General features: G+C 57.8%; 1 protein-coding gene across 1 annotated transcript in view; it reads right to left on the reverse strand.

The window, feature by feature from the left end:
• Positions 1 to 11,566, reverse strand: part of CROCC (ciliary rootlet coiled-coil, rootletin) — a 58,911-nt gene extending 47,345 nt beyond the window's left edge. The window contains 4 exon segments of the mRNA XM_068162718.1: positions 17 to 202; positions 6,814 to 6,924; positions 11,008 to 11,103; positions 11,407 to 11,566. Coding sequence (XP_068018819.1) covers positions 17 to 202; positions 6,814 to 6,924; positions 11,008 to 11,103; positions 11,407 to 11,409 — 396 coding nt within the window. The 5' untranslated portion in view covers positions 11,410 to 11,566.
• Positions 11,567 to 12,316: the final 750 nt, after the last annotated feature.

The raw sequence follows: 12,316 nt of genomic DNA on the forward strand, positions 1-12,316 counted from the left end.
CCTGGGAAGGATTTACCTTGGCTTGGAGCTTCTGCACCAGCTGAGCCTGGCGCTGCTGGCCCTCCTGGTAGGCCTGCAGCTTGCGCTTGTAGGCAGCTTGCTCCTCCTCCAGCAGCCGCCGCAGCTCGATGTTGTGCTGCGCCAGGCTCCGGCTCTCCGCCGCCTCCTGCTCGCCTGCCTCCAGCCGCAGGCTGTGCTCCAGCTGGGAGAGGATGAGGGAGACCCCAGGATGGTCACAAAGAGACACACTGGGATGCTGAAAACACCCCCAGCAGCCACTGGGAGGGAGTCTTGATCTGCCCAAAGGTAGGAAGGCTCTGCAGAGGGACCTGGCCGGGGTGGGTGGATGAGCCAAGGCCAATGGGATGAGGTTCAACAAGGCCAAGGGCTGGGTCCTGCACTTGGGTCACAACAACCCCAGGAAGGCTCCAGGCTGGGGGCAGGGTGGATGGAAAGTGCCCAGCAGGAAAGGACCCAGGGGTGCTGGTTGACAGCAGCTGACAGCCCAGGTGGCCAAGAAGGTCTCCAGCATCCTGGCTTAGATCAGTAATAGTGCGGCCAGGGGGAGCAGGGCAGGGATCATTCCCCCAGACTGGGCACTGCTGAGGCCACACCTGGAGTGCTGGGGTCAGTCTTGGACTCCTCACTCCAAGAGGGACATTGAGGGCTGGAGCAGGTCCAGAGAAGGGCAAAGTAAAGGGTCTGAAGAACAGGGCTGGGGAGGAGCAGCTGAGGGACCTGGGGGTGTTCAATCTGGAGGAAAGGAGGCTGAGGGGAGAACAACTGGATCTCCACAACTCCCTGACAGGTTGGAGTGAGGTTGGGATAGGATAGGATAGGATAGGATAGGATAGGATAGGATAGGATAGGATAGGATAGGATAGGATAGGATAGGATAGGATAGGATAGGATAGGATAGGATAGGATAGGATAAACCAGGTTGGTAAAGACCTCAGAGATCATCAAGTCCAACCTCTCACCCAACACCTCCTGACAACTCAACCATGGCACCAAGTGCCTCATCCAGGCTCTTCCTAAACACCTCCAGGGATGGGGACTCCACCACCTCCCTGGGCAGCACATTCCAATGGCCAATCTCTCTTGCTGGGAAGAATTTCTTCCTAACATCCAGCCTGAACCTCCCCTGGCACAGCTTGAGACTATGTCCTCTTGTTCTGGGGCTGGGTGCATGCCTGGGAGAAGAGCCCAACCCCCACCTGGCTCCAACCTCCCTTCAGGGAGTTGGAGAGAGCAAGAAGGTCTCCCCTGAGCCTCCTCTTCTCCAGGCTAAGCAACCCCAGCTGCCTCAGCCTCTCCTCACAGGGCTGTGCTCCAGACCCCTCCCCAGCTTTCTTGCCCTTCTCTGGACACCTTCCAGCAGCTCAACCTCTTTCCTAACCTGAGGAGCCCAGAACTGGACACAGGACTCCAGGTGTGGCCTGAGCAGTGCTGAGCACAGGGCACAAGGACTTCCCTGCTCCTGCTGGCCACACTCTTCCTGATGCAGGCCAGGATGCCCTTGGCCTTCTTGGCCCCCTGGGCACACTGCTGGCTCCTGTTCAGCTGCTGTCAATCAGCACCCCCAGGTCCCTCTCTGCCTGGCTGCTCTCAGCCACTCTGACCCCAGTATCAGATGACAGGAGAGGAAATGGCCTGAAATTGTTGCCCCAGGGGAGGTTTAGGTTGGACACGAGGAACAATTGGTCAGGGATTGGCACAGGCTGCCCAGGGAGGTGGTGGAGTCCTCATCCTTGGAGGTGTTCAAGAACCCTGTGGCCATGGCACTTGGGGCCATGGTTTGGTGGCCATGGTGGGGTTGGGTTGCTGGGTGGACTCCATGACCTTAGAGGTCTCTTCCAACCCCAACAATCTGATGATCCCCTGAGCATTCCCTGACTCTCAGCACCCCGCCCTGGGCAACACCACCACTTCAGCCAGCTCTTAACACTCCAAAGCTAAGCCCCCTCCCCACATCCTGCTTCCTTTTCCCCTCTTTGCTTGCCCAAAATGAGGATCAGTAGGGAAACTTGGGGGTGCTTTGAAAAAATAACCCAGCTGTGCACATGGAGGCTCAGCACAGCCCCACCCTGGCTCACAGAGGGTTAGCCAGGGGGTGAACAACCCTCAGGCACAGCAGTGGTGCTTCCAATGGGTGAAGAAAGATCCTCCCTGAGCCCCCTCAGGGCTTTTTTATCCTGACTTGGGGCTCTTGTTGGTAAATAACCAACCAAAAGCAGAGGCCCTGCCCCCCAGAAATTCCTGGCAGCCCCTCAGGACTCCCCCAGGAGCCACATTCTGCCTCTGGCCACTGCCCAAGCCCCTTTCTCGTGCCCCTGTTGCCACAGCAAAGGGAAGGACAGGGAGGGCAGGGTCCTGCTTCCCAAAAGAGCAGAGGGACAAATAAAAGAGGGGTGGGAGGAGAGATGCTTTGTGCATCCCACAGGACAAGCCCTGGCAAGCTGGGACAGGTCTGGACATGGCACCATCTGGGGCCTCTCCTCACAGAGGCTGCCCCTGCAGCCCAGAGCTGCCAGCACCCTCCCTGGAGGTGCTCCAGAGCCCTGTGGCCATGGTTTAGTTGTGGCACTTGGGGCCATGGGTCAGTGGCTGTGGTGGGGTTGGGCTGGTGGTTGGGGTGGATGATCTCAGGAGGCTCTTCCAACCAAACTGATCCTGTGAGGTGAGAATTGGCAGCACCTCCTGCTCCCAGAGCAGGGTACACAAAGGTTACAGCTTGAACTGCCTTCATTTGGGGCTTCAAAAGGCTGAGTCTGAGGTTATGACTTAAAGAGAAGGCTCCAGGGAGACCTCAGAGCAGCCTTCCAGGACCTGAAAGGGGCTCCAGGAGAGCTGGGGAAGGACTCTGGACAAGGGCTGGGAGTGACAGGATGAGGACAATGGCTTTGAGCTGGGAGAGAGGAGACAGAGAGTGGAGATGAGGAAGGAATTGTTGAGAGTGAGGGTGGGGAGACTCTGGCACAGGCTGCCCAGGGAGGCTGTGGCTGGCCCCTGCCTGGAGGTGTTCAGGGCCAGGCTGGATGAGGCCTTGAGCAGCCTGGGCTGGGGGGAGGGGTCCCTGCCCATGGCAGGGGGCTGGAGCTGGATGATCTTAGTCTGAGGTTGAAGGTTGGACTTAATGACCATAAAAGTCTCTTCCAATCAAAACAATTCTCTGTTTCCATAACACAAGTGGGTTTGGGTTAAAACAGGGTGGGGGGGGAGCTTAAAATGGGTGGGGTTGAGGTTAAAACAAGAGAGATTGGGGTAAAAACATGTGGGGTTGGGGTTAAAGTGGTTGAGTTTGAGGTTGAAACGGGTGGGGTTGGGTTAAAATGGGCAGGTTTGAAGCTAAAACTGTTGGGTTTGGGTTAAAACTGGGAGGGCTTGAGGCTAAAAGAGGTGGGTTTGGGTTAAAATTTGAGGACTTGAGGATAGACTAGACTAGAATAAACCAGGTTGGAAGAGACCTTCAAGATCATCAAGTCCAACCTATCATCCAACACCACCTAATCAACTAACCCATGGCACCAAGCACCCTGTCAAGTCTCCTCCTGAACACCTCCAGTGATGGGGACTCCACCACCTCCGTGGGCAGCACATTCCCATGGCCAGTCTCTCTCTCTGTATAGAATTTCTTCCTAACCTCCAGCCTAAACCTCCCCTGGTGCAGCTTGAGACTGTGTCCTCTTGTTCTGGTGCTGCCTGCCTGCCTGGGAGAAGAGACCAACCCCTACCTGGCTACAACCTCCCTTCAGGGAGTTGGAGAGAGCAAGAAGGTCTCCCCTGAGCCTCCTCTTCTCCAGGCTAAGCAACCCCAGCTCCCTCAGCCTCTCCTCACAGGGCTGTGCTCCAGACCCCTCCCCAGCTTTCTTGCCCTTCTCTGGACACCTTCCAGCAGCTCAACCTCTTTCCTAACCTGAGGAGGCCAGAGCTGGACACAGGACTCCAGGTGTGGCCTCAGCAGTGCTGAGCACAGGGCAGAAGGACTTCCCTGCTCCTGCTGGCCACACTCTTCCTGATGGCTTCCTGGGCACACTGCAGGCTCATGTTCAGCCTACTATCAACCACTACCCCCAGGTCCCTCTCTGCCTGGCTGCTCTCAGCCACTCTGCCCCCAGCCTGTAGCACTGTCTGGGGTTGCTGTGGCCAATGTGCAGCCCCTGGCACTTGGATGTGTTCAATCTCCTGCCCTTGGACTCTGCCCATCTGTCCAGCCTGTCCAGGTCCCTCTGCAGAGCCTCTCAACCCTCCAGCAGATCAACTCCTGCCCCCAGCTTGCTGTCAGCTGCACACCCACTGCTGATGGACTCAATGCCCTCCTCCAGATCATCAATGAAGATGTTAAAAATGGGTGGGGTTGGGTTAAAATGGGTAGGGTTGAGGGTTTGAGGGTGAAACAGGCGGGTCTGAAGTTAAAATGGGTGGCTTTGGGTTAAAACAGGAGGATTTGTGTTAAAATGGGTGGGTTTGGGTTAAAACAGGTGGGTTTGGGTTAAAATGGGTGGGTTTGGGTTAAAACAGGAGGATTTGGGTTAAAATGGGTGGATTTGGGTTAAAACAGGAGGATTTGGGTTAAAACAGGTGGACTTGGGTTAAAACAGGTGGATTTGGGTTAAAACAGGAGGGTTTGGGTTAAAACAGGAGGGTTTGGGTTAAAACAGGAGGGTTTGGGTTAAAACGGGTGGGTTTGGGTTAAAACGGGTGGGTTTGGGTTAAAACAGGTGGATTTGGGTTAAAATTGGTGGGTTTGGGTTAAAACAGGTGGATTGGGTTAAAATGGGTGGGTTTGGGTTAAAACAGGAGGATTTGGGTTAAAATGGGTGGATTTGGGTTAAAACAGGAGGATTTGGGTTAAAATTGGTGGGTTTGGATTAAAACAGGAGGATTTGGGTTAAAATTGGTGGGTTTGGGTTAAAATTGGTGGGTTTGGGTTAAAACAGGAGGATTTGGGTTAAAATGGGTGGGTTTGGGTTAAAATGGGTGGGTTTGGGTTAAAATGGGTGGGGTTGAGGTTGAAACAGGCGGGTCTGAGGTTACAACAGGTGGGTTTGGGTTAAAATGGGAGGCTCTGAGGTTGAAACAGGAGGGTCTGAGGTTCCAAGAGGTGGGTGTGGATTAAAATGAGAGGTGTGAGGTCACAACAGGTGGGTTTGGGTGAAAGTGGGTGGGTGGGAGGTCGCAAGAGGGGGGTGGGGGTTAAAATGGGTGGGTCCGAGGTGGCAAGAGATGGCTTGGGGTTAAAATGGGAGGGTGCGAGGTGCCAGCGGGAGGTGTGGGGTTAAAACAGGAGGGTCTGAGGTTACAGCAGGTGGCTCTGGGTTAAAATGGGAGGGTAGGAGGTCACAAGAAGGGGATGTGGGTTAAATGGGTGGGTGTGAGGTTACACCAGGTGGTTTTGGGTTCAAACAGGAAGGGGTGAGGCCAGAAGCAGGGGGTGTGGGTTAAATGGGTGGGTCTGAGGTTACACCAGGCAGCTCTGGGTTCAGATGGGAGGGTGTGAGGTCAGAAGAAGGGGGTGTGGGTTAAATGGGTGGGTCTGAGGTTACACCAGGCAGCTCTGGGTTCAGATGGGAGGGTGTGAGGTCAGAAGAAGGGGGTGTGGGTTAAAAGGGGTGGGTGTGAGGTTGCAAGAGGGGGGTGTGGGTTAAAATGGGTGAGTCTGAGGTTACAGCAGGTGGCTCTGGGTTCAGATGGGAGGGTGTGAGGTCAGAAGTAGGGGTCGTGGGTTAAAAGGGGCAGGTGGGTTAAAAGGGGTGGGTCTGAGGTTACACCAGGCAGCTCTGGGTTCAGATGGGAGGGTGTGAGGTCAGAAGCAGGGGGTATGGGCTAAATGGGTGAGTCTGAGGTTATACCAGGCAGCTCTAGGTTCAGATGGGTGGGTGTGAGGTCAGAAGCAGGGGGTGTGGGTTAAATGGGCGGGTCTGAGGTTACAGCAGGCAGCTCTGGGTTCAAACAGGAGGGGGTGAGGCCAGAAGCAGGGGGTGTGGGTTAAATGGGTGGGTGTGAGGTGACAAGAGGGGGGTGTGGGTTAAAATGGGCGAGTCTGAGGTTACACCAGGTGGCTCTGGGTTCAGATGGGAGGGTGTAAGGCCAGGAGCAGGGGGTGTGGGTTAAATGGGTGGGTGTGAGGTCACAAGATGGGGGTGTGGGTTAAATGGGCGGGTGTGGGGTTACAGCAGGTGGCTCTGGGTTCAGATGGGTGGGTGTAAGGCCAGAAGCAGGGGGTGTGGGTTAAATGGGCGGGTGTGGGGTTACAGCAGGCGGCTCTGGGTTCAAACAGGAGTGTGTGAGGCCAGAAGCAGGGGGTGTGGGTTAAAAGGGGTGGGTGTGAGACTACACCAGGTGGCTCTGGGTTAAAATGGGAGGGTAGGAGGTCACAAGAAGGGGGTATGCGTTAAAATGGGTGAGTCTGAGGTTACACCAGGCGGCTCTGGGTTCAGATGGAAGGGTGTGAGGTCAGAAGCAGGGGGTGTGGGTTAAATGGGTGGGTCTGAGGTCACAACATGGGGGTGTGGGTTAAATGGGCGGGTGTGGGGTTACAGCAGGCAGCTCTGGGTTCAAACAGGAGGGGGGGAGGCCAGAAGCAGGGGGTGTGGGTTAAATGGGCGGGTGTGAAGTTACACCAGGCAGCTCTGGGTTCAAACAGGAGGGGCTGAGGCCAGGAGCAGGGGGTGTGGGTTAAATGGGTGGGTGTGAGGTCACAAGATGGGGGTGTGGGTAAAATGGGCGGGTGTGGGGTTACAGCAGGCGGCTCTGGGTTCAATCAGGAGGGGGGGAGGCCAGGAGGCGCGGTGGGCGGCGCAGGGCTCGTACCCGCTGGCTGAGGGCGCTGTACTTGATGGCCAGCTCATCGCGCTCGGCGCGGCTCTGCGCCAGCAGGTCCTCCACGCGCGACAGCTCCTGCTGCAGGATGCGGTTCTCCTCCTGCAGGGACAGCAGCGAGGCCATGGCCCCCGCTGCGCCACCGGACAGCGCTCAGCCCCGGCCCGCCGCCGGCAGCGCCCGGGGTAGGGATCTGGCTCTGGGATGGGGATCCAGGCCTGGAATGAGGAGCTGGATCCGGGGTGAGGATCCAAACCTGGGCTGGGGAGCTGGCTCTAGGAGGGGGATATGGCTATGGGATGGGGATCTGGCTCTGGGATGAGGATCTGGCTCTGGAATGAGGATCCAAACCTGGGCTGGGGATCTGGCTCTTGGAGGGGGATATGGCTATGGGATAGGGATCTGGCTCTGGGATGAGGATCCAGACCTGGGCTGGGGAGCTGGCTCTGGGCTGGGGGATATGGCTATGGGATGAGGATCTGGCTCCGGGGTGAGGATCCAAACCTGGGCTGGGGAGCTGCCTCTGGGCTGGGGGATATGGCTATGGGATGGGGATCTGGCTCTGGGATGAGGATCCAAACCTGGGCTGGGGATATGGCTCTGGGATGGGGATATGGCTCTGGAATAAGGATCCAAACCTGGGCTGGGGATCTGGCTCTTGGAGGGGGATATGGCTGTGGGATGGGGATCTGGCTCTGGAATGAGGATCCAAACCTGGGCTGGGGAATCTGGCTCTTGGAGGGGGATCTGGCTCTGGAATGAGGATCTGGCTCTGGGATGGGGATCCAAACCTGGCTGGGGATCTGGCTCTGGACTGGGAAATCCAAACCTGGGCTGGAGATATGACTCTGAGATGGGGATCCAGGCCTGGAATGAGGATCTGGCTCCAGGATGAGGATCCAAACCTGGGCTGGGGGATCTGGCTCTGGGCTGGGGGATCAAAACCTGGGCTGGAGATATAACTCTGGGATGGGGATCCAGGCCTGGAATGAGGATTTGGCTCTGAGATGAGGATCCAAACCTAGGGTGGGGATCTGGCTCTGGGATGAGGATCCAAACCTGGGCTGGGGGATCTGGCTCTGGGATGGGGATCCAAACCTGGGATGAGGAACTGGCTCTGGGATGGAGATTGAAACCTGGGGTGAGGATCTGGCTCCAGGATGAGGATCCAAACCTGGGCTGGGGATATGGCTCTAGGAGGGGGATATGGCTGTGGGATGGGGATCTGGCTCCGGGATGGGGATACAAACCTGGGCTGGGGATATGACTCTGGGATGGGGATCCAGGCCTGGAATGAGGATTTGGCTCTGGGATGAGGATCCAAACCTAGGGTGGATGATCTGGCTTTGGGGTGGGGATCCGGCTCTAGGATGGGGATCGAAACCTGGGATGAGGTTTCACACCTAGGGTGGGGATCTGGCTCTGAGATGGGGATCCAAACCTGGGATGAGGATCTGGCTCTGGGATGGGGATCTGGCCTTGGGGGATGGGGATCTGGTGCCAGGTTGGAGATCCAGGCCCTAAGGTGGAGATTTAGCCCTGACCTGAGGATCCAGGCCCAGCACAGGGATCTGGTCCTGGGTTGGGGATCCAGGCCTGGAATGAGGATTTGGTTCTGGGATGAGGATCCAAACCTGGGAAGGGGATCTGGCCCCAGAATGGGGATCTGGTCCCTGAGGTGGATATTCAGCCCTAAGCTGAAGATCCAGGCCCAGCATGGGGATCTGGTCCTGGGGTGGGGATCCACAGGCCTGGAATGAGGATCCAGACCATGGGATGGGGATCAAGGACAGGGGATGAAGATCCAGGCCCATGGATATGGATCTGGCCCTGGGACAGAGCCCAGATGCCCTTTGCAGTCAAGAGCTGCTTTGTTCTTGGGCTGAGCCTGCCCCCCACACACTGCACTCCCCAAAGTGTTCCACACCTACAGCTGCAGTCACAAACCCAGCACCAACTTGCAGCTGCAAGCCCAAACTGCTGCAAACTTGCAGCTGCAACCCCCCAAAGCACTGCAAACTCACAGTTACAACCCCCCAAACCAGTGCACACCTGCAGCTGCAACCCCCCACAGTGCTGCAAACCTGCAGCTGCCCTTCCCATGCCAGCAGAGACTTCCAGGTGCAATCTTGCGGCCCCAAACCCAGCATGAGCTCACAGCTGCAGCCCCCAAACCCCTGCAAACTTCCAGCTGCAACCTCAATGCTGCTGCAAACTTGCAGCTGCCCTCCCCATGGCAGCAGAGATTTCCAGTTGCCACCTCCCAAGCCAGTGCAAACTTCCAGTTGCAGCCCCAAACCCAGCACGAGTTCACAGCTGCAGCCCCCAAACTGCTGCAAACTCACAGCTGCCACCCCAAACCAATGCACACTTGCAGCTTCAACTCCCCAAACCCCTGCAAACTTGCAGCTGCCCTCCCCATGGCAGCAGAGATTTCCAGTTGCAATCTTGCAGCCCCAAACCCAGCATGAGCTCACAGCTGCAGCCCCCAAACTGCTGCAAGCTTCCAGCTACAAACCCAACCTGCCATAGCTCACAGCTGCAACCCCCAAACTGCAGCAAACTTGCAGTTGCAACCCCCAAAACTGGTGCAACCTTGCAGCTGCAGCCCCCAAACTGCTCCAAAGTCACAGCTGCAACCTCAACACTGTTGCAAACTTGCAGCTGCAACCTCAACACTGCTGCAAACTTGCAGCTGCCCTCCCCACACCAGCAGAGATTTCCAGTTGCAATCTCCAACCCAGTGCAAACTTCCCGTTGCAGCCCCAAACCCGGCACAAGGTTACAGCTGCAGCCCCCAAACTGCTGCAAATTTCCAGCTGCAACCCCAAAACTGCAGCAAACTTGCAGTTGCAACCCCCAAACTGGTGCAAACTTGCAGCTGCATTCCACAAACTGCTGCATATTTCCAGCTGCAACCTCAACATTGCTGCAAACTTGCAGCTGCCCTCCCCATGCCAGCAGAGATTTCCAGTTGCCACCTCCCAACCCAGTGCAAACTTCCAGTAGTGGCCCCAAACCCAGCATGAGCTCACAGCTGCAGACCCCAAACTGCTGCAAATTTCCAGCTGCAACCCCAAAACTGCAGCAAACTTGCAGTTGCAACCCCCAAACTGGTGCAAACTTGCAGCTGCATTCCACAAACTGCTGCATATTTCCAGCTGCAACCTCAACATTGCTGCAAACTTGCAGCTGCCCTCCCCATGCCAGCAGAGATTTCCAGTTGCCACCTCCCAGCCCAGTGCAAACTTCCACTTGCAGCCCCAAACCCAGCATGAGTTCACAGCTGCAGCCCCCAAACTGCTGCAAACTCACAGCTGCATCCCACAAACTGCTGCAAGCTTCCAGCTACAAACCCAACCTGCTGTAGCTCACAGCTGCAACCCCAAAACTGCAGCAAACTTGCAGTTGCAACCCCCAAAACTGGTGCAACCTTGCAGCTGCAGGCCCCAAACTGCTGCAAATTTCCAGCTGCAACCTCAACACTGCTGCAAACTTGCAGCTGCCCTCCCCACGCCAGCAGAGATTTCCAGTTGCCACCTCCCAACCCAGTGCAAACTTCCCGTTGCAGCCCCAAACCCGGCACAAGGTTACAGCTGCAGCCCTGAACTGCTGCAAACTCACAGCTGCAGCCCTGAACTGCTGCAAACTCACAGCTGCAGCCCTGAACTGCTGCAAACTCACAGCTGCAGCCCTGAACTGCTGCAAACTCACAGCTGCAGCCCTGAACTGCTGCAAACTTGCAGCTGCCCTCCCCATGGCAGCAGAGATTTCCAGTTGCAATCTCCAACCCAGTGCAAACTTCCACTTGCAGCCCCAAACCCGGCACAAGTTTACAACTGCAGCCCCCAAACCGCTGCAAACTCACAGCTGCAACCCCCCAAACCTGCTGCAAACTTGCAGCTGCCCTCCCCACGCCAGCAGAGATTTCCAGTTGCCACCTCCCAGCCCAGTGCCAACTTCCCGTTGCAGCCCCAAACCCGGCACAAGGTTGCAGCTGCAGCCCCCGAACTGCTGCAAACCTCCACCCCCAGCTCCCCCCACCCCCCACCCCCCCCCCCAGGAGCCACTATCGGCGGCACCTCCCCTTCCCCTCCCCCCCGGGTCGTGTCCCCTCCCCGCTCCGTGGCCGCTCCCGCGAGAGTCGCCTCCAGTTGCGGGGGGGGTCCCGTCCCGGACACCCACCTCAGCCCCCGGCGGCTGCGCTTCGCTCATGGGCTGCCGCCCGAGGGGGCCTGGGTCCCCCCTCGCCGCTTCCCGGGGGGCTCCCGGCTTTGCTGCCTGCCGAGGGAGAAGCGGATGCGCGGTCAGGATTAGCCCCGAGTCCAGGTCCCCTCCCTGCGTGACGGTGGGGGCCGGGGGACCCTCCTCTTCCTGGGCCAGCCTCGGGTGGGGTAGGGGAGGGGGTTGCGGGGTGGGGGGTGTCCCAACGCCTCCCCGAGCAGCAACATCTGCAGCATCTAACTCCCTTAGAAAGAAAACCCTCCCGGAGCGTTCCCCCGAGCGGGGACTGGGGAAGGAAAACAAAGCAGCGAAGCTCTGGGCGAGAGGAAGGAGGAAGAGAAAGGAAAAGCGACAACAAACCATCGCAGTGCCCAGCGCTTCCCCTTGCCCCAGAATGGGCTGGGAAGGGGCTTACGGTGCTGTGCTGTGCCCCCCTCCCCCCAGCAGGACGGTGCTGGGTCCCTGGTTCCCTCCGGGAAAGGAGCTCCCTGGCGAGAAGAGCCCAGCCCCATTCCTTAAATCTCAGCCTTCCCTAAGCTCCTTAACGCCCAGGGGGTTGCTCGGGCACGAAAAGCCTCGGGGTGGAGTTTGCTCCGGGGCCAAGCAGCATTAACAGCCCCCCCCCCCGGGGACAGTTCCCCCCACCTCCCTGTGCTGGGCTCTCCCCAGGCACTCCAAGGTAGCAAATTTTACCCTTTGGGGGTAATTAAGGACTTTTTGCCCCATCCCCCCCCATCCCGGCAGAGAAAGCTGCTGGTAAATCCTCAACCTGAGCTCCAAATCCCCCGGCCCGGGGAGGGGGGAGGCTGGAGACATCCTGTCCCCAAAATAAATCAGAGATCCGACCTCAAGCCACCCCCTGGAGAAGGCCGGGGTCTCCTGGCTGCCCTCTGCCCCATCCCACAGCCCAGGCAAAGGGCTGCTCCCCCTCCCAAAGAGCCACAGGGAGGGGGGACAGGACCGAGGATTTATAGCACCTGGGCCCTTTCTGGCCTGCGGGAGCTGCCTCCAGGCTCTCCCTTCACTTTGGGGATGCAAAAAGCTCCTTCTTCCTCCTTGTTCCTTCTCTTACCTTCCCTTCCCGGCGTCCTCCTCAACCATAAACCCACTGCTAAGCAACAAGCCTCTGTTGTGCTTGGCGGCTGCCACCGTCTCCTCGACACCAGGAGGAGGGGGGGAACCACCAAAGCTCATCATAGCCCCTCCAAACCCTGCCGGGGGAGGGTCACAACATTCCTCTTCGGCCTCCAAACCGGCTCTGAAACATCCC

The sequence above is a fragment of the Melanerpes formicivorus genome, unplaced genomic scaffold (genome assembly GCF_026170545.1).
Source record: "Melanerpes formicivorus ecotype bairdi unplaced genomic scaffold, bMelFor1.0.p_v2 SCAF_67, whole genome shotgun sequence".
In the NCBI taxonomy this organism is placed as follows: Eukaryota; Metazoa; Chordata; class Aves; order Piciformes; family Picidae; genus Melanerpes; species Melanerpes formicivorus.